At 34.2% G+C, this 13,220-nt stretch overlaps 1 protein-coding gene across 1 annotated transcript; it reads left to right on the top strand.

Annotated features, from left to right (window-relative positions):
- Nucleotides 1-3,380: 3,380 nt before the first annotated feature.
- On the top strand, nt 3,381-12,046 carry LOC111910824 (protein HIGH CHLOROPHYLL FLUORESCENCE PHENOTYPE 173, chloroplastic). The gene is made up of 16 exons (XM_023906642.3): nt 3,381-3,539; nt 4,094-4,321; nt 4,687-4,848; nt 5,332-5,382; nt 5,760-5,894; nt 5,988-6,011; nt 6,464-6,575; nt 7,272-7,397; nt 8,228-8,277; nt 8,559-8,717; nt 9,309-9,404; nt 9,483-9,598; nt 10,203-10,326; nt 10,404-10,517; nt 10,793-10,873; nt 11,792-12,046. The coding sequence occupies exons 1-16, from the start codon at nt 3,474-3,476 to the stop codon at nt 11,936-11,938; spliced, it is 1,791 nt and encodes a 596-aa protein (XP_023762410.1). The 5' UTR covers nt 3,381-3,473; the 3' UTR covers nt 11,939-12,046.
- Nucleotides 12,047-13,220: the final 1,174 nt, after the last annotated feature.

The raw sequence follows: 13,220 nt of genomic DNA, 5'->3' as shown, positions 1-13,220 counted from the left end.
ACAAAGAGAATGATTTGAAATCATATCTCATATGATATCTAGAATGGAGGAATATATGATCCCTTATCTAAGGACACGCGTATCTGATATGATCAGAGTTGACAGCGGCTTTGGAAAGCTACGATTGCAGATCAGGATCTGAAGTCATACGCATAATAGTTATTAGACTTATCCAAGTGGGAGACTGTTGGATTAGTGTCTAAGTCCATAACCATTTTGGTATGTACTTGACCCGATGGTGCATGGTCCTTTTGGGTTGCCTTCGCCAAAGCAACTTGATAGGATGAATTATGGAGAGAAAGGATTAAATATGATTTATTAATATATTATGAGAATGATATATTAAAGGAGAAATCATATTGTTTAATTAATATTAGTCAGTAATTAATTGGTAATTAGTTTTGTGACTAAAAGAGATTAATTAAACTTAAGGGACTGGAATTGTAATTATAAGATAATTGCAATTTGGGCCATGGATTGCCTTTTATTATAAGGTGGACGAATTCTATGGGGGAAGCCCATATGAAATCGTCCGAGGCCTTAAGGAAAGGGCTCCATGGGTTGCTTAGGGCTTAAGCATCCAAATTAGGGTTTCCTTGTTAGATAACCCTAATTGCCTCACTATATATATACCCCTTAAGGACCAAAAACGTGGACAAGCAATCTTCTAGGGTTTCACACGTTTTTGTGCAACCTCTATCCTCTCTCCTCTTCATCCTCTTGCTTATGGTGTTTGTGAACAATTAGAGGAGTGACACTTGTGACTCTAAGCCTTCCAAAGTCAATACAAGGAGATTTGGGATTGTTATTGCTACATAACAATCAAGGTAATATTATAAACCTATTCTCATGTTAATATGATTACTTGTATGCTAGAATTAGGGTTTATAGTCTTGGATAACTTGCATGTACAATAGAGAAACCTAGATCCAAGCATTAGGGTTTGTATGAGCACATAGGATGTTCTTAGGACCAAAACCCTTCATGTATAACGCTTGTAACATTTTACTTTTAAACAATTGTAAATTTCATATGTAATGTAATGGTTGTTTACTTTGCTTACTATGTACATTGGTTATGATATTCAACATGAAGTCACCTCCGCCCCGGAACGTTTCCGCCCTGGGTTTCGGGGTGTGACAAGTGTTATAGGGTTTCATAAAGGAGTTTTCTTGTACAAGGATGGAAATCATAACCCTAATTTGCTAGTTGTGACAAGCTGGCCTATCATCCAAAACTGAATCCATCCATTACCCTTGAACCCTTTGATCGATGCCCTCGGCATATAGATACCCCAATCCTCAACCCACAGAAATGAAAATTTTGCACAAAACACTCGCGATACCCGACTCGAGATCTTACCCATAAACCGACCCAATACTCAACTCCTGAACCGAGATTCATAAATCCGCACTTGCATCTCACCCAAGACCTGCTGATAACGGCAATCCTTGCTAGACCGAGATATAAAGGTTCCCAAACCAATGCTGAGACTACCAGTCTCGCACCTGATCCAACCAGCAGCTTCCCCAATAGTCCAAATAACAAGGCTACCCAACCTATAAACCTTTCTGCATCACACACTAACCACCCACTAGATTTTGCAATTAAGATCCAAATCCTTGACCCAACGATCTCGACCAGGTCCCACCTGTATTTCCCAAATCACATGGGTCTCGCCCACGGGTCCTACCAATCAATACTACGGAGCTGCCTCGCTTATAGGTCCTAATCGCCTAGAGCTATACATGCCTGACTCCGCTACAGACCCCAATGGTCCTCAACCTAAAACATGGAAAATACTCCTCGACAATCTTGGCCGACGTGCCTAAGGCACAACTAATTTCCCCCTTTTTTACTCATGACCGCCCCGCCCCAACTTCGTCTACTTCAGTCTGGTGAGTGCTACAATCCCATCACAGTCTTACAACAATTCAAATCCAACTTCGGTTATGTAACATCCCAATCTTCAGGGTATGAATTTAAAAGCTTATTATTTATATTTTTAGGGCAACTCGACGAGTTGGAAGGCTCCAAATCGTCGTGTAGAAGCATATTAAGCCGCGTATCTTTCAAGGTCTACTCGACGAGTTGGAAGACCCCAACTCGACGAGTTGACGGCTGTTTATGAAACCCTAATTTTCAGGGTTTTGCTCCCTATTTAAAGAACATATGACTCATTTGTGGCCTCCCACATCGTCCCCTCAGTCACGCAATGTTTGTTGGAGTTAGGTGAGTTCAAGCAGAAGGAAGGTGAGTCAATTGAATCATATTATGATCGATTGAATGAACTGTTCTTCAAATGTTCTCGTTATGGAGTTACTCGTCCGACACTGGAGCTCAATTTGACCTTTCTTATGGGATTAAGAAAGGAATGGCGTAACATAAGTTTGATGATTAAAACACAAGAAAACTTTGATGGTTACTCACTATCAAATCTTTACATCATCTTGAAAGCTCATGAAAATGAGGTTAAAGATATTGTTGATGAAAACAAATCAAGTTTAGGTGGACCATTAGCTTTGGTATCGAAAGTTTATGCAAAGGAAGTTGAAACCGATGAAGAAGCTAAAAATGGTGAAAAAGGATTCTTGTTCAATTCTGATGATGAAGTCGTTGCATACTATTTGAATAATAAAGTCAAGAAGTTTTTCAGAAATCCATTCAATGGAAAGTTCAAGAATAGTTATGAGACTAAGGGAGTGTCAACGTCCGGAAAAAGTGTGAAGGAAGGTACGAAAATTGGGAAGAAAGAGGTAGAAAGTTCAAATGAGAATGAGAACGAATTGAAATTGAAAGGTGATTCTGGTTACAATTATAACTAGTGTAGTGGGAACAATCACTTTGCAAAATATTGTATGTTGAAATGTGTGTGTTTTACCAACAAAGGAAGAAGAAGATTGTCGGAAATGGGTCATCGGTGGGGGCAAGGACGACGTCAACAACTTGGTTTCGTCGGAGAGAGTAAATGAAGGTGAAAGAGAAAGGGTCAAGAGAAAACAAATAGTATTTGGTTTTCTTGTGAGCACAAAGGAGAGGAGTGAATGAACGGTCATTTTCTTTTACTTTTAATTAATAAAATTCTTAAAGAAATATGAAAAATACAAAAAATATATAATAAGGACAAAACGGTCAATTCAAGTTCTTCATAGACTAAATTCATGGAAATTATTCGATTTTGAAATTTCTATCCAAGTTGAAAACTTTTTATACACTATCCACAATTTTTATGAAACTCATAATGACCAATTTTACGGTTCCATCTAATAATTTTCTATTAAACAATAATATTGATTTATATCGCCTGGTAATTCCTATTTTTTTTTCCCAACACTGTACCTTTTTTTTAAAAGGATACTAGATATTTCCTTAACTTGCCGGGTAATGTGTGGTCTGAGTTTGGTCCTTCTAGACTCGGATCATACAAATATAGCTCAAATTTTAGCTTCTGATCTTCATACACTTAGAGAAAAATGGAGTGCTGTTATAGTCCCACAACAAACCCATCATTCTCGTCCTTCAAGTTCCTTGATTGTGAGGTAATATCCCATATTTCTACTTTGAAGCTCATTCACTTCCATCCCTTGTATATTTAACTGTGTTTTTGTGTACGCGTTGTGGATTATTATTTATTTTTCCAACATAAGTACTGTTCCTCATGAGGTAAAGGCAGGTTACCTCTCTATGTGACTTATGGCTTCTGCCTTAGCAAAGAAGACGATCAACTATGCTCGATGGCCTTTACATATGAAGTGTCATTATTTAAAATTCGAATTGCAGCAAAATCAGTTGATAATTTGAACTTTACCAGCTCCGGTTGTTTGGGACTTTGAATTGTATATATCCGAATTGGTAAATGGGTTGAAATTTTTACAAAGATTCACCAACTCAAATTGAATTTTGTTTGTTATTATTTTCAATGGTTTGATACCTTAACGTTTCTGGGGTTTTCTCATTTATGATGCGAGAAATGATTTTTCTAGTTTTGAAATTGTTTTTGGTTTATTGATTCAGTTTACCTAAAGCTTAGATTAAGTTTGAGTGTGAAGCATTTGTGAGGGCTATAACAAATGTTGAAAATGGTGATTTGCAGAGCTTTTCATCTACAAGATTTTCTAGGAGTAGGTTGTCATCACCAAGACTTTCTAATCCATTTCTTAAAGTAAATGACAGAATTAACCCCATCTCTCATCAACATAAAATATATTATTCGAGAACCTACAAGAAGACCATATACGCAGAATCTCGAAATCAAGGTTGGGACTTTGGCAGATTTGTGAAGACATTGTACTTCTTTAATGGACCTCCATCACCTATTAAGGTTCAATTCGTTCCTTGCTGCTTTTTTCATGGGTCATGTTTGGTTTCTAGGGCAAAGTACATAAAAAACCACCATACTTTGTCACTTTTACGGTTTAAGCACTTATATATAATTTAAATATATAATTAATGTATTTGTTATTTATAGAAATAAAAAGTTATACATAATAAAAATCTCGTTAAAAGCCAAAAAAATATTAGAACTATTTTTTTTCTAGTTATTTTTAGAAAATGAATTATAATTTAATTAAAATGGTGAAATTTAAAAAGAAAAAATATATTTGTGATTGAATATTACATTCATAAAAATGGGTTATATTGCAATTTTTCGTTGATAAGTTTTTTACAATTTTGTTCGGTGGATAGATCTTTGAAAGCCTAATTGCGAGTTTCTCGAGTCCATCAGCTAGCGAAGCTGAAAAGTCAATGGATGCGTCTGGAATAATTTTAGTGGCGGGTGCTACTGGTGGTGTTGGGAGAAGAGTAGTTGATGTCTTGCGCAAGAAAGGCTTGCCCGTTAGAGTACTGGTACATTTTTTTGTGATTTATTTTCCATAAATTTCAGAAATAGCAACCTACTTTACTCTTTTTACTGATGCAGACCATCTACTTTATGTTTACACATAACAGCAACGTACTTACAGTTACACCCATTATATCAACATGTACTTTATTGTGTGCCCAATGCACATGATATAGCAATGTGCTTGCTTTTCCTTTACACATAATAGTAACAAAATTACAGTAACAGAAACTTACCCACAATTGCGTTGTAACTTGTAATCACATTCGTTTATTAAATAATAGCAATATGTATGTAACATGCAACTTGTAAGATGGTTACAAGTTTCTGATTATATGTTGGTATCATCAGTAAAGAATATATGGTAAAAATTGAAGTCCATTGCCGAGTAAAGTGCGTTGGTGTTCCCTTCTATTTGCTCTTTATTTTATATAATATTAGATCTTGTTTCTTTTGTTGTGTTCATGAACCTATTTGCTTTTTTTCAGGTCAGAAATAAAGAGAAAGCAGAAAAAATGCTAGGCCCGGATATCGATTTGGTTAGTTGTTTCACAAGATTTTGAACTTCATTAATATTTTCTCGGGTTAAATGCAAGAAATAGCAATGTACTTCCATTGATTTGTTTATTATATATATTATCCTCCCATTCCCTCCTATTACAACATTGTGATTTGATAATGTCATCCAAATACAAAGCAAGTTTTACTGCTATAATGATATGAGTAGATTTTCAAAGTACAATGTTCTAATAAGAAAAACAAAAATAAAAGTACAAGGCTATAACTGTGTAGAATGAAAAAAAATTGAAAGTACGATGTTGAAATAGAAAGAAATAAAAGCAAGATGCTATAATAAACAAAAATACATTGCTATTTGTGGCATTTAGCCTTGTTTTATTTTGTTAAAATTTTCTAGGTTGTTGGAGATATAACAAAAGCAAGCACTCTACTTCCTGATTACTTCAAAGGAGTTAAGAAAGTGATTAATGCAGTTTCAGTCATCGTTGGTCCAAAAGAAGGAGATACTCCTGATCGGGCCAAATACAGTCAAGTAACTAGCAACATTTTTCTTAATTTTGTATCTTGTATTTGGGTTGATCTTGATCATAATACAAAGTAACTAAAACCATATGTTACTTTGCAGGGGATCAAATTCTTTGAGCCAGAGGTAAACAACTTATTGCTTGGAAAAAAAGTTTGCCATTTCTTTTTTAAGCATGACAGGACAAGACAGGATATAACACAGGTTGTACTACTGTGTTTGACGTGAATTATCTCTTGTTTGTTCAAAAGACGTGAATGCCCTCCTCATTCAAAGCTTTTTCGATCCTGTCCCATCCTATCCCTTCTGTCCAGTCTAGTGTAACAACTGTTTAAAGGCTGTGTTTGTCACATGGGACTGGAGAGGACATGACTGAAATGAACTTAGACAGGCTTTCTAGGGCTCTTTTTGATAATAATGATGACAAGGGGGAGGGCATTCATGCCTTTTGCAAAGATGCAAGATTTGTCCATTGACAACGTCAAAAGCAGTAAGTAACAAATGGGGATTTGGGAAGGTTGGTTGGTTTGCAAATTCATTTCATCTCATGTTCATGTTGACCTAATTGATGCAAGCAGATAAAGGGCGATTCCCCTGAAATGGTGGAGTACATTGGAATGCAAAATCTAATTAAGGCATTAAAGGACAATGTTGGACTTAGAAGTGGGAAATTAGTCTTTGGCTTTGAAGGTATGCTTTTGCATGAAGTTATAGTTTATACAACAGGTGTTCCATTTTTAGAAATACATTTGAAGTTCATATTATCTCCCAAAAATAGTTGCAAATACAAGTGTTTCATTTATAGTCAAAGTATAAAAGGGAAAACACCACACCAACTCATGAAGGATTATTACTTATTGGAACCTGTTGCAATTAAAAATCTTGTATCCAGATTCCAGAAAATACTTGATAGGAGAAAAAAAAAAAAAGGAAACATGCAGTACTATTGGATCTTGCACCAAAATAACTTGTTTGACCATACATATCAAAATGATGAGTAAATTACACGAATGGTCCCTATGGTTTAGGGTAATTTGCACGTTTGGTCCCTAACTTATTTTTTTAACTCGGAAGGTCCCTAGTATTTGTTTCTGTTACACGCTTGGTCCTTCCATACCTTACCATTTTTTCCCTATTTAAATAATAGTATTTTTAGGTAAGACAGGGACCAAGCACGTAACAAAAACAAACAGTAGGGACCAAGCGTATAACAAAAACAAATAGTAGGGTCCTTCCGAGTTAAAAAAATAAGTCAGGGACCAAACACGCAAATTACCCCAAACCATAGGGACCATTCGTGTAATTTACTCCAAAATGATTGATAGTTTGTTTCTTTATATAGGCACTTGAGGACAATGTTTTTTTTTGTTTTGTTTTGTTTTGTAGATGGTTCATCGAGAGTCTTGCCTTGGGGTGCGTTAGATGATGTTGTGATGGGAGGAGTTAGTGAAAGTTCCTTCCTAATAGTCCCAAATGGTAGTGAAACCGGTGGTCCAACAGGTCTTTTTAAAGGTTCGTTGAAAAATAATATTTTGTTTTTGTGAAGTAGAACTAAAACACGTTGAGTTTAGATTCTTTATATTTTCATCAACTAATTATCTTCTGTGGTCATCGCCCGCTACAAACAATTGTCAATTTGCTTTGTAGGATAGGACAGAGTATTTTCCCATAACCAAATCATCTCATTGATATCAATATATATACACGTACAAATTGATACAAATGGGCTAAGCCAATACAAAATACAAATGGGCTGCACCATATAAACATAATACAATATACACACTAACATGACCCAAACCCAATAAGGTGGAACAAAGAATAATCACGTCTTTTGCACAGAGTAGAGATTGAAAGAGAGCCCCTGTCCCACTTGTTTGTTCCATCTTAAGTACAACCTGTTTTGTCATGTCTTTTAAGAATTAAGTGGTTTGGATAAATCATGGAGATGTAATTACAGAAAGAATCGTCATACTTGGCACTTGTTCATTTTCAATAAGATATTGTTTACTTCATTTTTCAAAAAATAAAAAAATGGTTTTGATTGGTGGAAAAGTTAGGTGCTGTTTCTTTTTCACTTAATGGGGACACAACTTAATCTGGTAAGCTATATATGAGGGTTTTTTCTTTACTTAATGTAGAAAGAGCAACTTAATAGAGAGTCAAGGATATGAGGCTTTCCCCATTAAGTCCTAACCTTTTACACCTTTTTCATTGAATATTTTTTTTCCTTCTCTTTTCCGACATTTTCTCAAATATTTTGGAACATGGTATATCTAGACAGCGCTTTATGCAATCACTCTTCTTTCATCTAATTATGTGGTGTGTGTCTTGTCTGGTAGGTATTGTTTCCACGGCAAACAATGGGGGTTTTACTAGTATCAGGACCAAGGTAACCCATTGTTTTACTTTTTGTCTCCCTCAATTATTTGGCCATTTGGGTAAAGTGAGTATCTAGATAAATGGTGTGTAAAAGATAACTACGACATGAAAAGAAAAAATAAACTAGGGCAAATTTAAAAAAGAAAAAAAGATAAGCTAGGACTTGATAACTTTATCTATTATGCCGTTCTTTCCTGTAAAAACGAAACAAACACGTATGGCCAGATTAAATCTTGTTTGTGTATGTCCATTAATTGAAAAAGAAACATCTAAAGATTTGAGTGTTTGTAGAACTTTGACGTGGCGGAAAATCTGTGTGGATATGATGGTTTGGAGTTGAGGGTTAAAGGTGATGGGCGTCGTTATAAGCTTATTGTTCGCACTAGTCGTGATTGGGATACGGTTGGTTATACGATAGGTTTTGACACTGTTAAAGACCAATGGCAATCTGTAAGTCAACTCATACTCATACTCATACTCATACTCATACACTTTGTTTTTTTTTATGAAAAATACACAAAACCTTTCACCATTTTATCCATTTAGATTTTAGCCACTTAGCTATTCTTTTCACTTACTACTTTCTTTGACCACTTGGAAAAATAAATTCTACCTTCTTACCGAGGTTTTGTTTTGATATCAGGGGAAAATACAACAGGCTTTCACCATTTTATTGGTTTTTCCATTGACCTATTCTTGTAATAACCTTAAAAAACAATAGTTTACTGGCTGAATTGATAAAATGGTGAACCTACGTTGTATGTTGCCCTTTTCCAAACCGGAAAGGTCGAAAAAAGTATAATGGTTTAGTCACTACTTTAAATAGTGTTTGTATTTTCCCCTTCCATTATTATGCAATGGGTTTTTTTTTTTTTTTTTTTTTTTTCATTTCCTATTAGAAATTTTGGTCAACTGAACAACCTTCCTAAAAGTAATGACAGTAGGCATTCTATTGGTCAAATTGAGTCCAATTGGACAACTAAAATTATATGTTCCTTTTGGCAGTTAATCTTAAATATAAACTAAAAATGTGTAATGTAGATACGGTTGGCATTTTCTTCTTTAAGACCGATATTTCGGGCAAAAACGGTGGTAGATGCCCTAGCCTTTGATCCAAGTCAAATCATATCATTACAGGCATGCTTCCCTAATTTTTCTTCCTTCATTGTTTTTTTTTTCTTTTAAGGAATCCGCTAACAATTAAAACATGTGCAGCTAATGTTCAGCAAATTTGAATACGATGGGAAACTGAATCCAACTTTTGTAGAAGGTCCCTTTGAGCTTCCAGTATCAAGCATACGTGCATATATAGCAGATCCCATCACTCCAAGGTTTAAATATATATATATATATATATATATATATATATATATATATATATATATATATATATTTCTATATTTTCTTTCAACTGTTACTTAGGCCCCATTTGTTATTTGGACACATGTCAGAACATGGTGACCTTGTACTATGAGACAAAATTGAAATTTGCAAATTTTCGTCCCACAGTAAAAGGTGAGGCTGGGGTTCATTCTCATTCTCTCTTGTGTGCAAAATACATGAATTCCCTGCTCGGAAATAATGTATTAGTGTTATGTTTATGCTACTGGTAGTTAGTTAAATTAATAGTGGTTATAACAGCTGGTTAGAAGGTTTGGTACAGTTCATGTTAGCATTAGAGTTTTATAAATACATGTATATAGTATATGATCTGTAATAAAGGAAGGAAATTCATTTAAGTTTTTCTTCTTCTTCTTCTTCATTTTGTCATTGAAAGTTTTTTGTCCCACCCAAAAAGGTAAAAGTAAAACTAGGGTGGACAGGGGTTCGTTCTTTATCTATTGTGTGTGCAAAAGACGTAAATGCCCTAGAAAACTTGTTTGTGGTTTGGGTTAATGTTTTAATTACTTAATTTTAGATGTTATGATTGGACAGATTGGTGCATGTGGGATCTGCAGGGGTTACACGACCTGAAAGACCTGGACTTGATCTAAGTAAACAACCACCAGCTGTCAGATTGAACAAAGAACTTGGATCCATTCTAACATTCAAATTGAAGGTTCTGTACTCTTACTTGCTACTGCAGCAACATTAAAATTAACATTAACATGCATGGTTTGGTTGATTTGATGACAGGGTGAGGATTTGATAAGGGAAAGTGGGATTCCGTATACAATAGTCAGGCCTTGTGCACTAACTGAGGAACCTGCAGGAGCTGACCTCATATTTGATCAAGGAGACAATATCACAGTATGTACTTTCTCACTTATTCGACTCAATGACCATTTTACCCTTACATTCCAACAAAAACATTTCATCAATATTCATCGATTTTAACCTGAGAGGAGTTGCAAGGAAAACAAGAAAGGGGAAATCGGTAAAAGATTGGTGTGTCCATCGAGCCGTTTTTTTTTTTTGATTAAGTAAAAAAAAAGCAACCATGTATAGCTGTCCAGATTAAGGGCTTAACCCATTAAGGTCATTAAGTAAAAAACAAACAGTCTTAGTATGTGTTGGTTATGCAGGGGAAGATATCGAGAGAAGAGGTTGCTAGAATTTGTGTTGCTGCTCTTGAAAGCCCGTATGCATGTGACAAGACCTTTGAGGTTATATTCTTATCACCTTTAATACTCATATTTTTTTTCCTTCTCATTTGTGAAATCCAATATCAATTTAAGATCTAATTGTTTTCACCTAGAGTTTTATAAACCATTTCACATAGTACCCCCATTATCCCCCAATCATAATCATAAAATACCCATAATAGATATTTTATGGATTCTAAACATGCTCTTATTTTGGTGGTTTTTCTGGAACTATACAATCATCAAAAACGATGTAGGATTGACTGAATGGTTTATTGGAAGAAATTCAAGAGGGTGGTTTTAAGTACTCAAAACTACGTCGTATTGAGTGGTTCTACTGTGTTTCATTGGATGGAATTGTATGCCGAAAGAATCTAGTGCACTAAGTAATGGAATTAATCATTAAATTCCATGAACATATTTGGAATGAAATTAATTTTCATATGAATTTTTCGTATTATATGTAAATACAGTGCATAGTTTTAACTCAGTTATTTAATTACACCTAATGAGTTCTCTATTCTCAAAAATAAAAAATAAACATAATAAAAGCTCAGGATATTTTCTAGTTACTTTTTGAGAATAAAATGGTAATTTAATTGAAATTATAAAACTTTTTAAAAAAACATTTCTGTCACTAAACATTACATAGATACAAATAGACTATATTCCATTTTTAAGCGATGGAAAGGAAAAAAAAATAGCCCAGTAACAAAATGGAAGGAATCACATTCTTTCAATATTATCAGTGCATCCCAATGAAAAAGAAACAACATTTTTTTCATTTCATTCCTTATCTGATTCCAAAATCCAAGATTTGTAGATTAGATTAGATGCATACGAAAATGTATCATAGTTTGTAGATGATGTTATTATATGTGATTCTGATGTGCTGTATATATCTGACATCTGACATATTTTTCTATAATTGGGTTGCAGGTGAAGTGTGTGGTACCGTTTAGCGAGCAATACACAGTGGACCCTGAAAACCCACCACCTGAGAAGGACTATGATGTTTACTTTCAATCTTTAAAAGATGGCATCACGGGGAAAGAAATGCTGGAAAGGACACCTGTTTCTGTGTAACTGGTATCCATGATTTCTTAAGAATCAATGTCCTCTAATCTTTTCCAAATCCATCTATTAGACTAGGAAACTTTATTATATGTATTGTATGTTTGTCGTGCTACTAAACTGTAACATTTGTATATATATATATATATATATATATATATATATATATATATATATATATATATATATATATATATATATATATATATATATAGTCAATGATGAATAGAAATATATTACGGTATACCCTCCAATTAAGTTACAACCCGTGGAAACCACGGGTAAGAAAGAAAAATACTATTGATTAGTTAAAATTAATAGTTACATTTTTATGAATATAGGATTTTGTAAAATGCAATATATATTTGAATAGAGTGGAAAAAGAAACATAATCAATCATAGAAATGATATTGTTATATGAAAATTAAAAATGACAGCAATGTAATAAACATATATAAACAAACAATAAATTATAATTATATTATGAATTAGTAGGCATATGCTTTGTTTCCTTGATCATCCGGATTTAGCAAATGCGGTTGGTTTAACATATGTTTTTGGCGATATTTTATGAAGACAAAACTTCAAAAATGGTCCCTGTGGTTTTCAAAAATATCAAGTTTAATCCATAAGTTCAAAAAACCTCACAGATGGTCCCTGTGGTTTTAAAACTTTTAACAAATGGTCTTTTTCACTAACTCCATTAGCTTTTGGCTGTTAAGTGAAGGGCAATTCTGTCATTTAATTTCCACAGGACCATTTTTGAAGTTTTACCTTATATATATATATATATATATATATATATATATATATATATATATATATATATATATATATATATATATATATATAACATTAACGGGTCCCACCCACCGCTCCCTCTCTCTCACACACACACACACACTTCCATTTCCTGATGAAACTCCAACATGAAAGCTTCAACATAATTACCCAAAATCCCACATTTCATGTACAAGAGCTCTGATGGGTGTCTGTAACCCTTAAGTCCGACGACAAAGGCAACGACTTTGGTGTTTGGGAGGGTTTTGTGGTAATTTTGAATCAGTCAAGATTCAACTACCATCGATTTCTCAAGATTCAAACCTGGTAAACCCTAATGCAATATCAAATCAAATCCGAATCTGAAATCGATTTTAAGGGTGAAATCGAACCATGAATGTCTTTTGTTTATCTCAGATGACTCGATTAATAGGTGTGTGTATGTGTGCGTTTTCGATTGTAGCTTTCAAGGATGATCTTCTTCTCATTCGTTTCAAAAATCTTGTGAGTTTGT

This window comes from Lactuca sativa, chromosome 1 (genome assembly GCF_002870075.4).
Source record: "Lactuca sativa cultivar Salinas chromosome 1, Lsat_Salinas_v11, whole genome shotgun sequence".
Lineage (NCBI taxonomy): Eukaryota > Viridiplantae > Streptophyta > Magnoliopsida > Asterales > Asteraceae > Lactuca > Lactuca sativa.
The sequence above is the reverse complement of the archived record's forward strand: the minus strand, read 5'-3'. Positions and strand labels throughout refer to the sequence as shown.